Source organism: Oryzias melastigma, linkage group LG11 (genome assembly GCF_002922805.2).
Source record: "Oryzias melastigma strain HK-1 linkage group LG11, ASM292280v2, whole genome shotgun sequence".
NCBI classification, from domain to species: Eukaryota; Metazoa; Chordata; class Actinopteri; order Beloniformes; family Adrianichthyidae; genus Oryzias; species Oryzias melastigma.
The window spans coordinates 23,650,390-23,665,348 of record NC_050522.1 but is presented as its reverse complement, the minus strand read 5'-3'; the positions used below and the strand labels follow the sequence as shown (position 1 = coordinate 23,665,348).

Sequence of the window (14,959 nt, the reverse complement as noted above, 5' to 3'; positions counted from 1 at the left end):
TGTTTTTTTTGTTTTTATTTAGCTAATTTGGCATTCAGCTAATATTTCAGCAGCGTCAGCGTTTTCAGCTATCGGCTTCATTGTTTTTAGCTATCAATACAGCGGCCAAATTCAGCTTACATTCACACTAGCATTATCAAAGGTAATGCTATATATCTAGTTTATAATTATGTAAAAATGTTACGGTTTTAAAGTTTTCAATAAATGTTTATCCTGTTCGGCCCACGACCTACGGTGAGTTTTGGATTTTGGCCTCCTGTGCGATTGAGTTTGACACTCCTGCCATAGACTCTAAAAATGGGACCCACTTCCTCCTTACTTGACACTCAGCATTAAGTGGTTGGATTGGGGGGGTAAGCCACCAAATGGTTACAGAGAGCAGCTGTGTCTGCAGCTCACCGCTCCCCTTGGGGAGGTGTTAAATGCAGAGAACAAATATCAAACACCTAGGTGCGTCACAACTGATGGGACTTTAATGGACGTTCTCGACCTTTTCACATCTGATCAGGTTTATCTTCAGTTCACACCTCCATTATAAGACCAGTGACAACTGGACCTGTTACAAACGACCCCAGAACCACCAAAAATTGCTAAACTCCTTAGAGAAATCTGTCAATACCTCAGTTGTCCATCCCTTCTGCTCAGAGATGATCAAGCTGACACTCCACTGGTGGAAGTCTCTTCCCTGATTGACTCAGCTCATTAGCCCCGCCCCCATTCTCCTCCTAGACTGAGCTGATTGGCTGAAAGCCACTGCATACGTTTTCTTCTCTCCTTTGTTCTACGATCTGCAGGATTCCATTAGGTTGCGAGTCTGTACAAAACATTAAAAATAACCGATTTTTAAAAAACCTTTTCCAGGATTCTGAGATGTTTCTGTGTCCACCTGCAGGTTCCTAACCTGGTTTTTCTAGCGGTAAGTCCTGAAGAAAAGGAGTCGTGGATCAACGCCCTTAACATGGCCATCATCAAAGCCAAGAACCGAGTTTTAGACGAGGTCGGGTTTTGTTGATTCATTGTTGTACTTTATCAAACATGACAGTAGATTTAGACGTTCACCACTGTAACCATCTCTCTGTGTCCAGGTGACCATCGAGGAGGACAGCACGCTGGCTCATCCCACCAGAGACCGAGCAAAAATCCCTCAGGGCCGCCGCCTGCCGACCCGAGGACACCTGCTGGCCGTGGTATTACAGTCCTGCTCTCTGCCTCTCTTTTTCCAGATTAACATGATTTTTTAACGGGGATCCTCTTCCCCTCCGGCAGGCGTCCACGTCCTCCCACGGCATGCTGACGCTCGACCTGGTCGCAGAGGAGGACGGCTTTTCCCCGGACTACGAGGACGACCTCCACGACTCCTGGGAGAACAGCTTCCGGGTCGACCTTCAGAAGGGGGTCGGAGGTCGCCAGAGAGCCGACACGGATGTTTCAAAGCTGCGGGTGACGACCAAAGAGCCTAAACTGAAAACCAGCAGTCTACCCAGGGGGAGTGAGCGGTCCTGGGGAAAGCAGCTGCACTTGGACACCTCCAAGGTCCACAAGAACCAGCAAGTGGTGAGGCTGGATTTCTCTTCGGGATTGATAAACTGCATCCACTGCTGCCTGGTATGAATGTTTGAGAGGATCCTTGATACCAAAAAGCATATTTTTACTTTATTTTTTTGGACCTTAAGAGGAGAGAAAATACTTTTTTAATCTTTTATCAAAAAATATATATTTTTGAATTCCTATAGGATTTCACAAGCATGTTTCCATGGAAACGTATTAAAAGCAGTGTGGCTACAATTACTGACAACCGTCAGGTTCCATTATTACTAAAAAAAAATCTAAAATCAATTGTTAAACTGAAGTGTTTGTGAGCCCACCACGTCCTAAAAGAGGAAATCTTTCTGAAGTTTAAATCCAGAATGGAAAAACACGGAGCGCCAACCGATAAAAAAGAACGTCGTGTTCCATTCTGGGCGTCGGTCCCATCATCCAGATCAACAACTAATCTGCTAAACTCTGGAGTTTAGAAAAAAAAGTTGCTGAGTTCTGACAGGAAACGCGGATGTCATCAGATTAATGAGAGAGACAGTAAAAAAAACACATTTTTAAAAGAAATTATTCTTCAGTTTTTTACTCATGGAGTTGTTCTCTTCCTTCAGGTCCTCCAGGGTCAGTCCCGCACGCCACAGCCAGGGAAGAGGTTCAACATGCAGGGTCGCAGTCGCTGCGCCTCCATGGATGAAGTCCACTCCTCCAGGTAATCCGGTGTCTATAAGAGACAGAAAAATAGGTTCTTAAATAATTACATTCAAAGTAAAAGGAATGCCAGAATCAAACACATTCATAAGGTACTTTAAAACGTGTCTAAATGAGAATATCCTGAATCGCTTTGACAGATTTGACAGATTTTCTTCACTTTGATGCATCAAATCAAGACGATTTGAAATCTTTTTGCTTTTTTAAAACAAAGCTGAACCATTTGAGGCTGAAATTAAGTCAAATATTTTAAGCACACAAAAATACACTGATAGTGACTTCTCACTTTGTCAGAATACTCCTTGGATATTCGACTATTAAAAAAGTCAACAACTAATTTAATAGTCGATTAGTTGTTACTTTATATTATATGGAGTCAGAGTGTAGTAAATGTTGAAAGTTATAATGGCTTTCTGCTAGCTTTTTGGACTATTTGAGCATCTATTAAGTTTTTTTAGGCTATTTTTTAGCTTAGCTAATATTTCAGCTACATGCTAGCTATTTTGGCTAATTTAAGATTTTTTTTCATTTTTTAGGCTAATTTGGAGCTAGGCTAATATTTCAGCTACATGCTAGTTATTTTGGCTAATTTAGGCTTATTTGTTTTTTAGGCTATTTTGGAGTTTAGCGAATATTTCAGCTACATGCTAGCTATTTTGGCTAATTTTGTTTTTTTTTTTTGTTTTTTTAAGCTAATTTGGAATTTAGCTAATATCTTAGCTGCATGCTAGCTATTTTGGCTAATTTAGACTTTTTTGTTGTTTAGGCTATTTTGGAATTTAGCTAATATTTCAATTGCATGCTAGCTATTTTAGCCAATTTAGACTTTTTTTTGTTTTTTAGGCTAATTTGGCATTTAGCTAATATTTTAGCTGGCTATCAGTTTCAGCATTTTCAGATATTAGCTTCAGCGATTTCAGCTATCAACTTCAGATTTTTTAGCTGTCAATTTCAGCATCTTCAGCTATCAGCACTACCATCTTTATAGGCCAAATTCAGCTTACAATATACACACTAGTATTATCCCAGGTAATGCTATATAGCTAGTTTTTAGTCAGTTTAAAGCTAATGATGGTTAAGATAAGCCGATCGCAAAAAATAATTGATGATTTGTCGACTATTAAAATAATCGTTTGTGGCAGCACTAGTCATTGGTATGTCAAATATATCATGAATTATTCGTAGGATAAATTAAGTTACTCGCACATATGACGTACGGGCGATGTTGTGGCACGGTGTCTGAATGGAGCACAAAACCCTAAAATTGAACCAAACTCTGGGAAAAGTGAACCGTTCCAGCGCTAATCTATCCCCCTTCACATGTTAACTCCTGCGTTCACGCCCCCTCTGCAGGCCGGCGCTGATCCGCTCTGAGTTCCGGTCCGCTCTTCGTCGCTGCACGACCGAGGAGGAGTCGACGGACGGGGCCTCGGCCCAGCCTGTGGGGCAGCTGCAGAGCCTCATCGCTCAGAAGATGCAGAGAGCTCAGGAGCTGCTGGAGGAAATGAGGCTGCAGGTCTGAATTCTACCTTAATTCACTTCTAATGCAAAACGCGGAACTGCAGAGGTTAGAACCGGCGTTTGTTCATGACAGGAGCTGCAAAAGGCCAAAGCAGACAGGGAAAAGGGCGGCAGCGCGGCCCACCTTAAAGGCATCGAGTCTCCACGGCTTCATCACCTCAGAGGCTCTGACTCTCCTCACTCAAGGTAAGTGTGATCAAATCTGCTCCTGTTTGTGGGTAATTGTCCTGTTTGGGTTTTAATGTGAAAAACGGCTCAGAGTGAGCCCTCTTCACCAACATATATCAGCTTTGAAAAGTCCAGATCCATTTCAAAACCTTCTACTGGATTGAGATCAGGTCTTTGTGATTTTTGTCAACAGTTGTACAAAATTGATTATTTTCTTAGCATAGCAGCTACACATGATACCGCCACCTCCATGCTTTACAGTTATTTATTCTTATAAGCTTTCTTTTTTGTGAATAAACTCTAATTTTTATGTCCAAAGTTTTCCATTTTTGTTCCACCAAACCATAAAACAAGACTTTAGTTGTAAAACTGTGTCAGTAAACATTTTTGCTGATGTTTTGTGGGTTTACTTCCCAGGAAAGTTTACTGGAATCACTTTGGTAGCAGTGTTTTTTTAGTAACGGCACCACAAAGAATTTAATATTGTGGGTATTTGTGGAAAATCTAGACTTGTTTTGACAAAACTGTCACCTTCTGTTTTGAATTTGACCAGGAAGTGTGAAATATTGCAGTTCCTCAGACAACCACTAGAGGCTGGGTTCAAATAGGAGCAACTTCCCATAGATTCCAGTAGTGCTGGGCGACATAGAAAAAAAATATATATATTTTGTATCACAATAATGAAATATATACCACAATAAAGTATATTTTCACTTATTCTCTGAAAAAAGTGACAAAAATGTCAGTAGTCACTTTATATTTTTTAAAGTAACATGTAACTGAATAGTCACAAATGAGAAATGTATTTTTTAAAGTGCACAAAAGTTTCAAGTTTCTTAGAAAACCACATTTTTGTACAAAAGTCCAGCAATAAAAAACAACAAATAAAAACAATAGAAATCATTGAAAAGAAACAACTCGATAGACATTTTTCTATCGCCCAGCACAAGGTTCCAATGTTAAAAAAAATCAGACCATCCCGTCACCTATAATTGAGAGTTCTCTGTTTACTGGCTTTTCGGCTAGCTTTGGGCGGCGTTTAGCTTATGCACTGTAAAGAAAAATGTTCTAGAAAATGTTTTAAAATCAAAATATTAATTACTTACTCAACTCACTCAAAAATTTCCTGCAACTTGCTCTCACCTGCAACCCGGTGAGAAGGAATTTTGGGGATATGATGACATCACAGCAGGAAAAGCCATTGAAAAAAATTAATGGGGACAAAATCTCTCATAGGGCATAAACATTTTTGTAAATACACTAATAATACCAAACACATGTGTCAGGGATGTCCAAAGGAAGTTTTGAAATTATTATGGGATGGCTACAGGCCCTACAGCTTGGCTGCCATTTTGTGCCAAAGTTTGAAATTTGGCCATTTTCACTTTTTCGCACAATTTGGGAAAAAAAAATATTTGAGCTATCTTTACAAAATTTAGCACACATGCCGCCAGCCTACAACCAAAGATTGGTTGACCTTTGACCTCGGGTAAAGGCCACCATCTTGATTTTTTTTTCAGAAAAATTTATTTTACTATCTTCTATAAATTGAAACTATATATCGCCTTCTAACTCCTCGAGCATCATTGGAAAGCAACTTGAGGAAAAAAATTATGGATTTAAAAGTTGTAGATTTTTAGCATAAAAAGCTAGCAAAATTGCTGTTCTCTAATTACTCACACATTTTTTATCAGAATTTTGTGAAAATTGAAAGCATGAATCCCTGGGTCAAGCTGAATAAAACAATATGATATACAATATGAAAGTGTTAGGAATGTGGGCGTGGTTAACAAAAAACATCCGTTGCCAAGGATTTTTAAAAAATTACTTTTGCCAATTCTTCTAAAAAATACATAAATTTGCTTGTCACCCCCAGACGACCAAAAAATAAAATGGTTGCTATGGAGATAAACTAACTGAAAAGCTGCAATTTTACAAAAGTTTTTTTTGTGTGAATTTGTCATGTCTCACTCTGTCCTGGGTGGCAGTGGGGGAGGGGTAGTGCCCGAGGCCCCTACAATGCTTTTTCCCCTTTTTAAATGGATTTTTCAGGGCGATTTCCTTGTTTAGGTACTTCAATGCATTCATTGTTAGCCTTTAGTGAGTCAATAAAGCTTGAAATGAGTCTAAAACAATCTGATTTTTGTTGTTGTCCGTTCTCAGCAGGTCATCTGGATCCTCCAGGAGCAGAAGTAGTGATTCTCCTCGCCTCCGGAGCAAAGACTCCCCCCGGATGAGAGGGAGGGAGTCTCCTCGATCCAAAGCTAAGCGGAATCGCTCGAAAGGCGCCGACTCCCCTCGCTCAAAAGGATCCCAGTCACCTGCAGCTAAAGCCGCCGACTCTCCTCGCCTGAAAGATTCTCCTCGACTGACCGAGTCTCCTCGATCCAAAAGTTCAGACGGAGTCCGCTCAGCTAAACTCAAGGGATCGTCCAGCGCCTCCTTCAGCAAACCCAACGACTCTCCCACTCAGAAGAGTCCGGAACCTCCTCCGGGCTCCCCTCAGGTTGAAGGATCCGATTCACCGCAAGGCAGTAAAACCGCTTCTCCTCACGTGGGGAGAAGTGAGGAGTCTCCTCTTCAGGGTCAGATGTCTCCAAGTGCATCCGGATCCTTCGATTGTTCTGACAAACTTCCCCCGCCTCACTCCTCGGCCTCGGCGTCAGAAGACCTGGAGGTGGAGAGGAGCCGGGCGGAGGCCGAGCGGCTCCTGGAGGAGGCCGTGTCGTCGTGGAAAGAAGCCCAGGAGGTTCTCCAGGAGGTGATGGAGCTGCAGAGCCAGACTCTGCGGCGGCAGCGCAGGAGAACCTACGAGAAGATGACGTCATCCGCAGCGACCGCCGCAGCGGAGGAGGACGACACGCCGGCCTCGCCGACGTCACCGGAGGACGAAGACGAGTCAGAGACACCCTGAAGATCTTCCACGGTTTCCCAGCATGCTCTAAACCGAGGCGGGATTTGATTAATTTGGGAGTTTTAATTCTATTTCTGCAATGATTTTTATCTTTTAATCCAGGGAGGACGCACGTGACCGCCTCGGCAAATGTGGATTAATTTAAAACCAGTGATACAGTTCTTCCTAGGAGGTTTAGCGACTTTAATCCTCCAGAGTGCACTAACCCAGCAGAAGCCCTCTCACTCGTGCTGCCCGCTTTTTCAAACCAGTCACGTTTAACCACGACGGACACTTTCGGTGAGGAACCTCGCCCCTTTTTCTAAAGGTGCTGCACTACTTTGTCCCGTTTTGCTGTGAGCAAAACCAAAAAGGATTTTGGTTTGTGTTTTTTAAAGACAAAACCTTTTTTTCCAAAACATTTTTTACAATTTTTTGGAATACGAAAAAGCGAATCGCATTACCCTTCCTGGTTTTTCTGAGCACAAAAAAATGTTTCTTGTACTTAAAATGATCTAATTTGGATTTGATTCCCTCACTGACGTTGAAGTCTTCCTCTTCTTTTTGCTTTAGTCGTAGCGCTTCGTCCAGAAATCCTGAATAATCAGGGAGAAAACGCGAAAAAGCAATAATGAACACAGGGAAAATTTGTACTTCTTTCTACTTTTTGATCAAAGCACAGCGGCTCCCGTTTCTAAACGATATGCACTGAACTCCTTTGCATTGTACTGTGTGGAAAAACATTTGTAAATGTGTGGTAGCACAGTAGAAAAACAACAGATGCTGGATATTTGACTCATTTTGCTTTTCAAAGGTGAATCTTTTGCTGCAGGAAGAAGAAGAAGAAGAAAAAGAAAAACAGGGATGCGTGTGAAATAGAAATCATCACACATGACTGCTTTTATGTCAGAGCGTTTATTTCATTTTTTATTTTTCTGAGGTGAAGCAGGTGGAGGCGTTTGTAAATTTTGAAAAAAAAAATCAAGTTAGCACCCTGCAGATGGGCCGCCATCGAATTCCGCTCGCATGAGCAAATTCAGATCGGCAGAGGTCTGGAAAAGTTAAAAATACACAACGTAAAGAGGCCGTGTGAGTCTTCCGAAGGTCGCCTCATTATCCAGACAAAGAAATTAGGAGTTTTACAGCAGAAAACTCACGTTTTTTAAGGTTTTAATCTGTTTTTAACAAATTTAACACTTTTAAAGATAGTAAAGCAAATACAGTGACAACTAGTGGCTCAAATTGCAAATTACAGCTAACTGTAAACACTTAAAACACTTCAAAGTAAATTACATTGATGCCAATACATGCAATAAGCCAATATTTAACTGCATCTCTGCATAAATGTAGCCTTAAATTTATAAAATTGACACATTTAATATTTTTTTGCCTTAAACGTGATTTAATTTGTCTACATTTGCACTAATTGATTATTTAATTTATTATTTAACTTAAATAATACATCCTCAGACCTAAAGGTTTTACACTACGACAATTAGGGCTTTATGTAATCAGGGTTCAGTCAATCAGTTCTCCTGTTGTATAGCTTATATGACAAAATGTAAGCATGAACTGGTTCATTTGCTCACATGCTAGTGCTTATTAGAGCTGAATTACCTTAGTTACAGTAAAAAAATGAAGTAGAAATGTTTGTTTTTTTCAGAGGCTCTCCATACAGGCTGCAAAAACTCCCAAAAAGTTTTGTGGAACTCAAAGAACTGCCAGAAACTCAAAAGAAGAACTAAAACCCTACAAAATAAAAGCCCAAAACATGAATAAAAAGCGATTAGACAAGGGTTTAATTACCAATTAATTAATTTAAATATTTAACAGAAACAGTTGGTAGCCTAAACCCGGTGGACTCGAGGGTTAACATAACCCGAACACAAAAAGCTTAATTTAACATTTTAATCTAAACCGAACACTTGGAGTTTTCTAGGTTTGATTGCACAGATGACATCATCACACACAAGAATTCTCAACAGTTTATGCAAATCAGCCCATGAAACCACCCAGTTACAATAAGCTACACATTTAATAACCCTGTGCTTTAGCATCATGCTAACAAGTGCTGGTTACGTTCAGGGTCAACGTCAGGGTTACAGCGAACTTCTAAGAAGATTTTATCGTAAACAAAAACTGTAGCAGCGAAATACCGTTTACTACTGCACAAGTACCTCCTAATAATTTCATAATCAGTCTCACTCTGATCATCTTTTGATAAAAATGTTCCCAGTTTATGTAGTTTTAAGCCAAAAAAAGCTTGTGTCGTTTTTTTTTGGACATAGTTTCTGCAGAGCGGCAGGAGCTCGTTATAAATTTGCCTCTCAGCTGTGGGCGGAACCATGAAGCAGCTCCGCCCCATTTGTTGTTGAGAGCTCGAGTGAATCTTTTACGTCATAAGTAAGCTCTATTCGTTCACTCCTGATTCTCAACGATTTGAATAAAGAAATACTCAGAAAAGTAGATTAATCTGAATTTCTTGCATCATCCGAATAAAGGTAAAATTTCCCATGTTTACATTTGCATTTGTTTGGGTTGCAAGCATCGACTGTATATAGAGAACTGGACTGAGTGAGTGTGATGTCACCCGTAGAAAATTGTTTACTTCTTTCTTCAAGTCCATTCAGTCGTCATTCTTTTGTGATACGGACGTCGCCATGTTGGAACCAGACAACATCAGTTAGCAGTGATTGGTCAGAGTTGGTCTGAGTCAGCGTTTCTATGGCAACCACTCTCACCAATCAGGAGTGAGATTGTTTTTAAGCCACACCCCTTCCACTTAAAACCACAAAATTTGTCAAATGTTTTGAACATTGGACATGGAGTCCAACAGGCTCCGCCTACTTTTATTGAACCATTTGATTGGTCATTTTATAGTTTGAACTACAAAAAAACAAAACAGGAAGTAGAGCAAGAATGGTTATTCTGACCAATAGAATGACTCCGCTATTTATTTTTTCCATATATGTCTATGGGATTTTCATTTCTTGCAGGCAGCATGTACTTCCTGTTTTGAACACTAGGGGGGAGGGGTCACGCTGTCCAGTTGTCATGTACAGTCAATGGACAGGTTAGCTTTAAAAAGGTTTGCATTTAAAAATTCCCAGATTTATGCATTTATACGCATTTAATTGCAAATAAAAACCTTTTAAACCTCTCTGACTATAACAAATGATCTTATTTTGTGCATTTAATTAATTATATTAAGTTTCCTGATTAATCAGTAAGAAATATTTAAATTTTTTGCTTTTTTTCTTCTAAACTTCCACACATCCAGTGACTTTTGTACAGAAAAAGCTTCTTTTTAAGGTCCTGCCAGAGTCATATTTCAACCAATACTGCTTGTGTAATAATCAACTCTGCTTGAAGTTTGTGTTGGTTTTTTGTGGTTTGTGTCCAGATGTTTGACTGCTGTTTTTTGAGAGTTTTCTGCACACGTTTTCATCGGTACTGACTGAGCGCATGCCTGTGACAGCACTGACACCGAAAGTCGCGTCTACGAGACAATTTCTTTATTTACGTTTGTGTTCGAACAACTTCTGCAAACTGAATCCAATGCTGTAATCACTGTTAATAGATGCTAAAAAGAAAAAAAAAAAAACTTTCTTTGTTTTCTGACGCGACTGTTCATGATCTGTTCATTGATGTTTCTGAATGCTGCTTTTTGAATCGCTGTGTACAAGAATGCATTGTGGGTAATTTGCACCAAAATAATACAAACACTGTGGACTTTCTGTGGAGCGTCCAGGAACTCAACGAACTGGAATAAGCCAAACTGCTGGAGAGGAGTGAGTTCCCTTCTGGGTAAAAACCAGCGTTAGAAGGACTGATCGCCTATTAAATGCTGACGTTTCTTTTTGGATGTTGGAATAAAACAATCTTGAAAGCATCAAATCGGATGAGTTTGTACTAAATCAGCTGACTTTTTGATTTACTGTAACTTTTCAACCATCAACACGATAATTCCAGTAGATTCTCAAAATCTACTGGAATTATCGTGTTAACAGCTAAAGAGGGCCGGACAGAATTACCCGGAGGGCCATATCCGGCCCCCGGGCCTTGACTTTAACACGTGTGGTCTAATGGCTCCAATAAACAATGGAAACACTCAAAAGATCGGACCCTATCAATCAGTGGAAACTATCCTTTGATGTCACTTTGATCTTCTTTTGATCTATTTTAGCTAGGATTGTGCCGTTTTTAGCTAAAATAAAAATAAAAAAATAGTGTAGTTCGCTAGTATCTAGTTTTAAGTTTCGAGAGTTGGCACAGAGCAACTCTGCCCCCCTTCCCGTCACCTATAATTGAGAGTTCTCTGTTTACTGGCTTTTCGGCTAGCTTTGGGCGGCGTTTAGCTTATGCACTGTAAAGAAAAATGTTCTAGAAAATGTTTTAAATAATTTTATAATTTATTATTTCATAATTTCTTTTTGGGGAACATTCATAATTGTTAATAGCAATGTATTAATCCTTAAAAATTACAGTGTAAAGCTGAAAAATTAGCAAAGACATAATTCATTTTTACAGTAGAATACTGGCAGCTGAGGTTGCCCGAATTTTACCGTAAAATATTTAGTGGTACTTTTTATCATATTATGTTAAAATAATTTACATTTTTATATTTTACTGTTTTTTATTCAAATTTACTAATTTACATTTAAATTTACAAAATGATAGCTTAGGTTGCCAGAACTTTACCATAATAACCAAAGTTTTAAACATTTATCATTTTAAGGAAGTTACCTCCATTTTAATATTTTATTGCCACATTTATTTCAACATTTTTTTATTGATTTCAACATTTATTTATTTATTGCCACTTTTAAATAATTAATGACACATTTATTTATTTACTTAATGGTGTATATATTTATTTCATTTTGGCTCTTTCGAGACTCCGTAGTTACCAGTTAATTAAACTCTCACAATTATCTTTTTTCATGATTATGGTTACTATGGTTACTATGGTTACATTTTTTTTTCAGTTTTTCTCTGTAAAAATTACTCCCATTTTTTACAGTGCATAGCTCGTGTCACTACCTGACGCTACCTGACGCTAGCGCATGTACTCGCAGTTGAAAGAGGGTTGGTTCTAAAATTTCACGACTTTTTCTTTCAAATAAAGAAGGAGTCGGTATCATTATTACTCTGTGCGACCCCAATTCGCAATTAATAATTTCTCTTCCATGATCAATTTTTAAATGGTTGGCACGTCCATGTTTAGAAAAAGTCGCTACCCAAACGTCACTACAGAATCTGAGTCCCTGATTGGTCTAGTTCAACGAATTTAACTGTTAGCACTTATTCAAATGCCGTTTAGTCTTTACACTTTAAGTCCAAAAATGTACTTAAAGGGTAACCGAACCCTGAATCCACTTTTTTTGGCTGGTGACCTCTATAAATGGGGATTTAAAAGTGCTGTCTGACAAATTAAACCTGTTTAATTCTTGAGAATATAGCCAAAAACTGTCTGTTTGCTGCCCCCTACAGGGTGAATCGAGATATAACAGTTGAATTTTTTGATCTGTAGCCCCACCGCTCTGACTTGATTTTCAAATTTCAGTTGTGGGCGGAGTCAGCTTCCATCTTCCCTGTTTGGTTACCCTTTAAAAATTGGCGTGAACGCGACGGTTTGGATCGGTGAAGCCCGAGAAAACATAAGCACGTGTTTACGCGACTTTTCAAGTGATTGCCTGTTGCCAACAAAAATGGCGAGCAATATCGAAGCTATCTCGCTGAGTACCAAGACGTATATGGATCTAGTCTCTATCAGTGGATGCATCCAGCGCATTTTCGATGTCACAAATACAATCTTTTATAAACAGTATTTTTGCATCTGCTTCTGATTCATGACAAAATTAATGAAATTCTACTCAGAAATGTGATTTTTAGCTTAATTTTCCTTACGTACGTCCTCAAAAGTGCCACAAAACATGTTAAAAACCTAATTTTCATCAGTAGGTTTTTAAGCTAAGCATGCTGGGATTTGTAGTTATACATCATCATCAGCTCCTACAGATTTTTTTCCAGTTTCAACCTTAATCAAAATGTTTAAATCAATTTTTAGATAATATCTGCCCCACCAAGTTCCTATAATGTTCTTTGGGACAAAGGTTTTCAGAATAAGAGTCATTAAAGCTTTATTTTGAAAAACCTATTATCAGAAAATGTATCAAGTTCTCTTTCAATTCCTCAAAAGTGAGATGTTTTTATTTGTATTAATGATCACATCCTCTCTCAGGATAATCAGAAGACTCATCTTCATGGCCGTGATGGTGGAGATAAACTGTAATTGTCGTGTTAATGTGCAGAGTTTCCAGTTCAGCTCATGAACCCGTGCAGAGAAGCAGATGTAGGCCAGACAAACAGCCTCGCTCCATTACGCAGCTCCACCTCCATCACACACCGACTCCCACTTTGATGCGCGAGTGTGTGATCATGTATGCATGCGTGAACATCTCCTAATGGCTAATCTGCTGCTTTCACGCGTGCTGGAATCATGCAGAAAAAAGCAGATCCACCTCAACGACAGAGTCCTCCACTTCCTGTGACAAATTTATTAAATCAATCAATTGGAAAGAAATGCTTTAATTCTTTAAATATTAACCATGATTTCATTAGATTCACTGCAGGGTTTTCTTAAATGCTACAATATATTAACTCATTGAGAGCAGAATTTACAAAAATAAAAGCTGCTCTTTGTCGTTCTGAAAATACTTTTATTTTTGGAACAAACTGCAGCCCTGCTCCTCAGAGGAGGTAAATAATTTAAGGCCTCGCCTCCAACTTTTTATAGAAGTCAAACTGGACTTTATATTTTATAAATCTTTGCTATAAAAGATTCTGTTCTTATGATTTAGTCCTGATACCGGAGCAAAAGCAGGAAGGTGATTTTAGGGCAGGTTGATGAGTAACGTGAAGCTGCAGACATCATTTTAAATCACTTATTCACTTTACAAACGTGTATATTTGTAAGATTTCAATTAGTCAAAACATTTTAATATTGCAATTAAGCAAAATTGAAAGAATAAATGTTAATGATTTTTCCCCTGTTTTAGGAATTCTAAGAATAAAGTAAAAATTCTGATTTTTTTTTTTTATTATTCAAATCAAATTGGCACTTGAAATGAATAAATAAATAAATATATACATACATAAATTGGAATAATAATAATAATGAATGAAATGTCAGGAACTGGTTGTGTAGGACCCAAAATCCAGGCTTGGTAACAAGAACTTAAACCATTTAAATAATAACCGAAACATGACAAAAATCAAAAGGATTCACAGTTAATGACCCTCAGTCTATTGAAGTCTTGGGTTTTTTCAGTTCTGCCACTCTTTCCACTCTTTTGGTTCTCCATGTTTTTTTCTTTATTTTTTTTTTTTTTTGTCGTGTCATAATTAAATATGTTAAGGTCTCCTGCATTTGGGTTCTCCACCACCAGTTCCTGACATGGAGTTTTAAATAGAAAAAAATATATCAGATTGAATAAAAATCTATAACTTGAGAAATTCAAGTAAAAATCAGAATTAAAGCTTATGATTTCTGGGGAAAATCTATTAAAAAAACAAAAATCTATTAAAATAAATCCTTAAACAATTATTTATTCTAAATTAAACTTCTAAATCATTACACGTTAACCCTTAGTAGTCTTTTTTTAGCTTCTTTGCTACTTTACAATTTGCTCTGTTTTGTCTTTTAATACAATTGCAGCTTCTTTTTTTCATTATATTACACAATAACTTCCCAATTAACCTAAAACTGTACAAAAACTAAATTCTGAGTTCAAAATTTTGTCATTTTTTGGTGCCAAAGTTGATTTCAAACTGTTTTTATGTTATATAACAGAAGTCAAACATGTGGAGACAAAATAAAAAACTAAAAATCCCCAAAATAAAGCAAAGAAAAGGTCAAAACGGTCTGAAAAAAGTCTTAAAATCAGGCAACTATGATGATCCAAATTTGAAATCTTCTTGTTAAATTTCAAATTAAAACTATTTTAATTGTGAGGTCGTGACATTACTATCTGATTACAAACAATCAAGATTGGAATGAAAAATAATTTAAAATTTTGACGTCAAAATTTGAATGTATCAATGAGGTGAGGAGTATTTTTAAAGTCTAAC

At 38.1% G+C, this 14,959-nt stretch overlaps 1 protein-coding gene and 1 long non-coding RNA gene across 4 annotated transcripts in view; one reads left to right on the top strand and one right to left on the bottom strand.

Moving 5' to 3' along the window:
- plekho1a (pleckstrin homology domain containing, family O member 1a) overlaps positions 1–9,594 on the top strand; it is a 23,098-nt gene extending 13,504 nt beyond the window's left edge. For 2 of the 3 annotated variants that reach the window (XM_024298532.2, XM_036214250.1), the window contains 7 exons: positions 893–997; positions 1,086–1,187; positions 1,267–1,554; positions 2,148–2,245; positions 3,598–3,760; positions 3,839–3,951; positions 6,097–9,594. In XM_024298532.2, the coding sequence (XP_024154300.1) occupies positions 893–997; positions 1,086–1,187; positions 1,267–1,554; positions 2,148–2,245; positions 3,598–3,760; positions 3,839–3,951; positions 6,097–6,847 (1,620 nt within the window). In that variant the 3' untranslated portion in view covers positions 6,848–9,594. The remainder of the gene's footprint in view (positions 1–892; positions 998–1,085; positions 1,188–1,266; positions 1,555–2,147; positions 2,246–3,597; positions 3,761–3,838; positions 3,952–6,096) is intronic. The other variant, XM_024298533.2, reaches the window with a different exon arrangement.
- Positions 1,004–14,959, bottom strand: part of LOC112162672 — an 18,253-nt gene continuing 4,297 nt past the window's right edge. Inside the window, exons 3-4 of the long non-coding RNA XR_004948662.1 lie at positions 2,123–2,257; positions 1,004–1,626 (exon numbers count right to left, since the gene is read on the bottom strand). This is a non-coding gene — a long non-coding RNA (uncharacterized LOC112162672). The remainder of the gene's footprint in view (positions 1,627–2,122; positions 2,258–14,959) is intronic.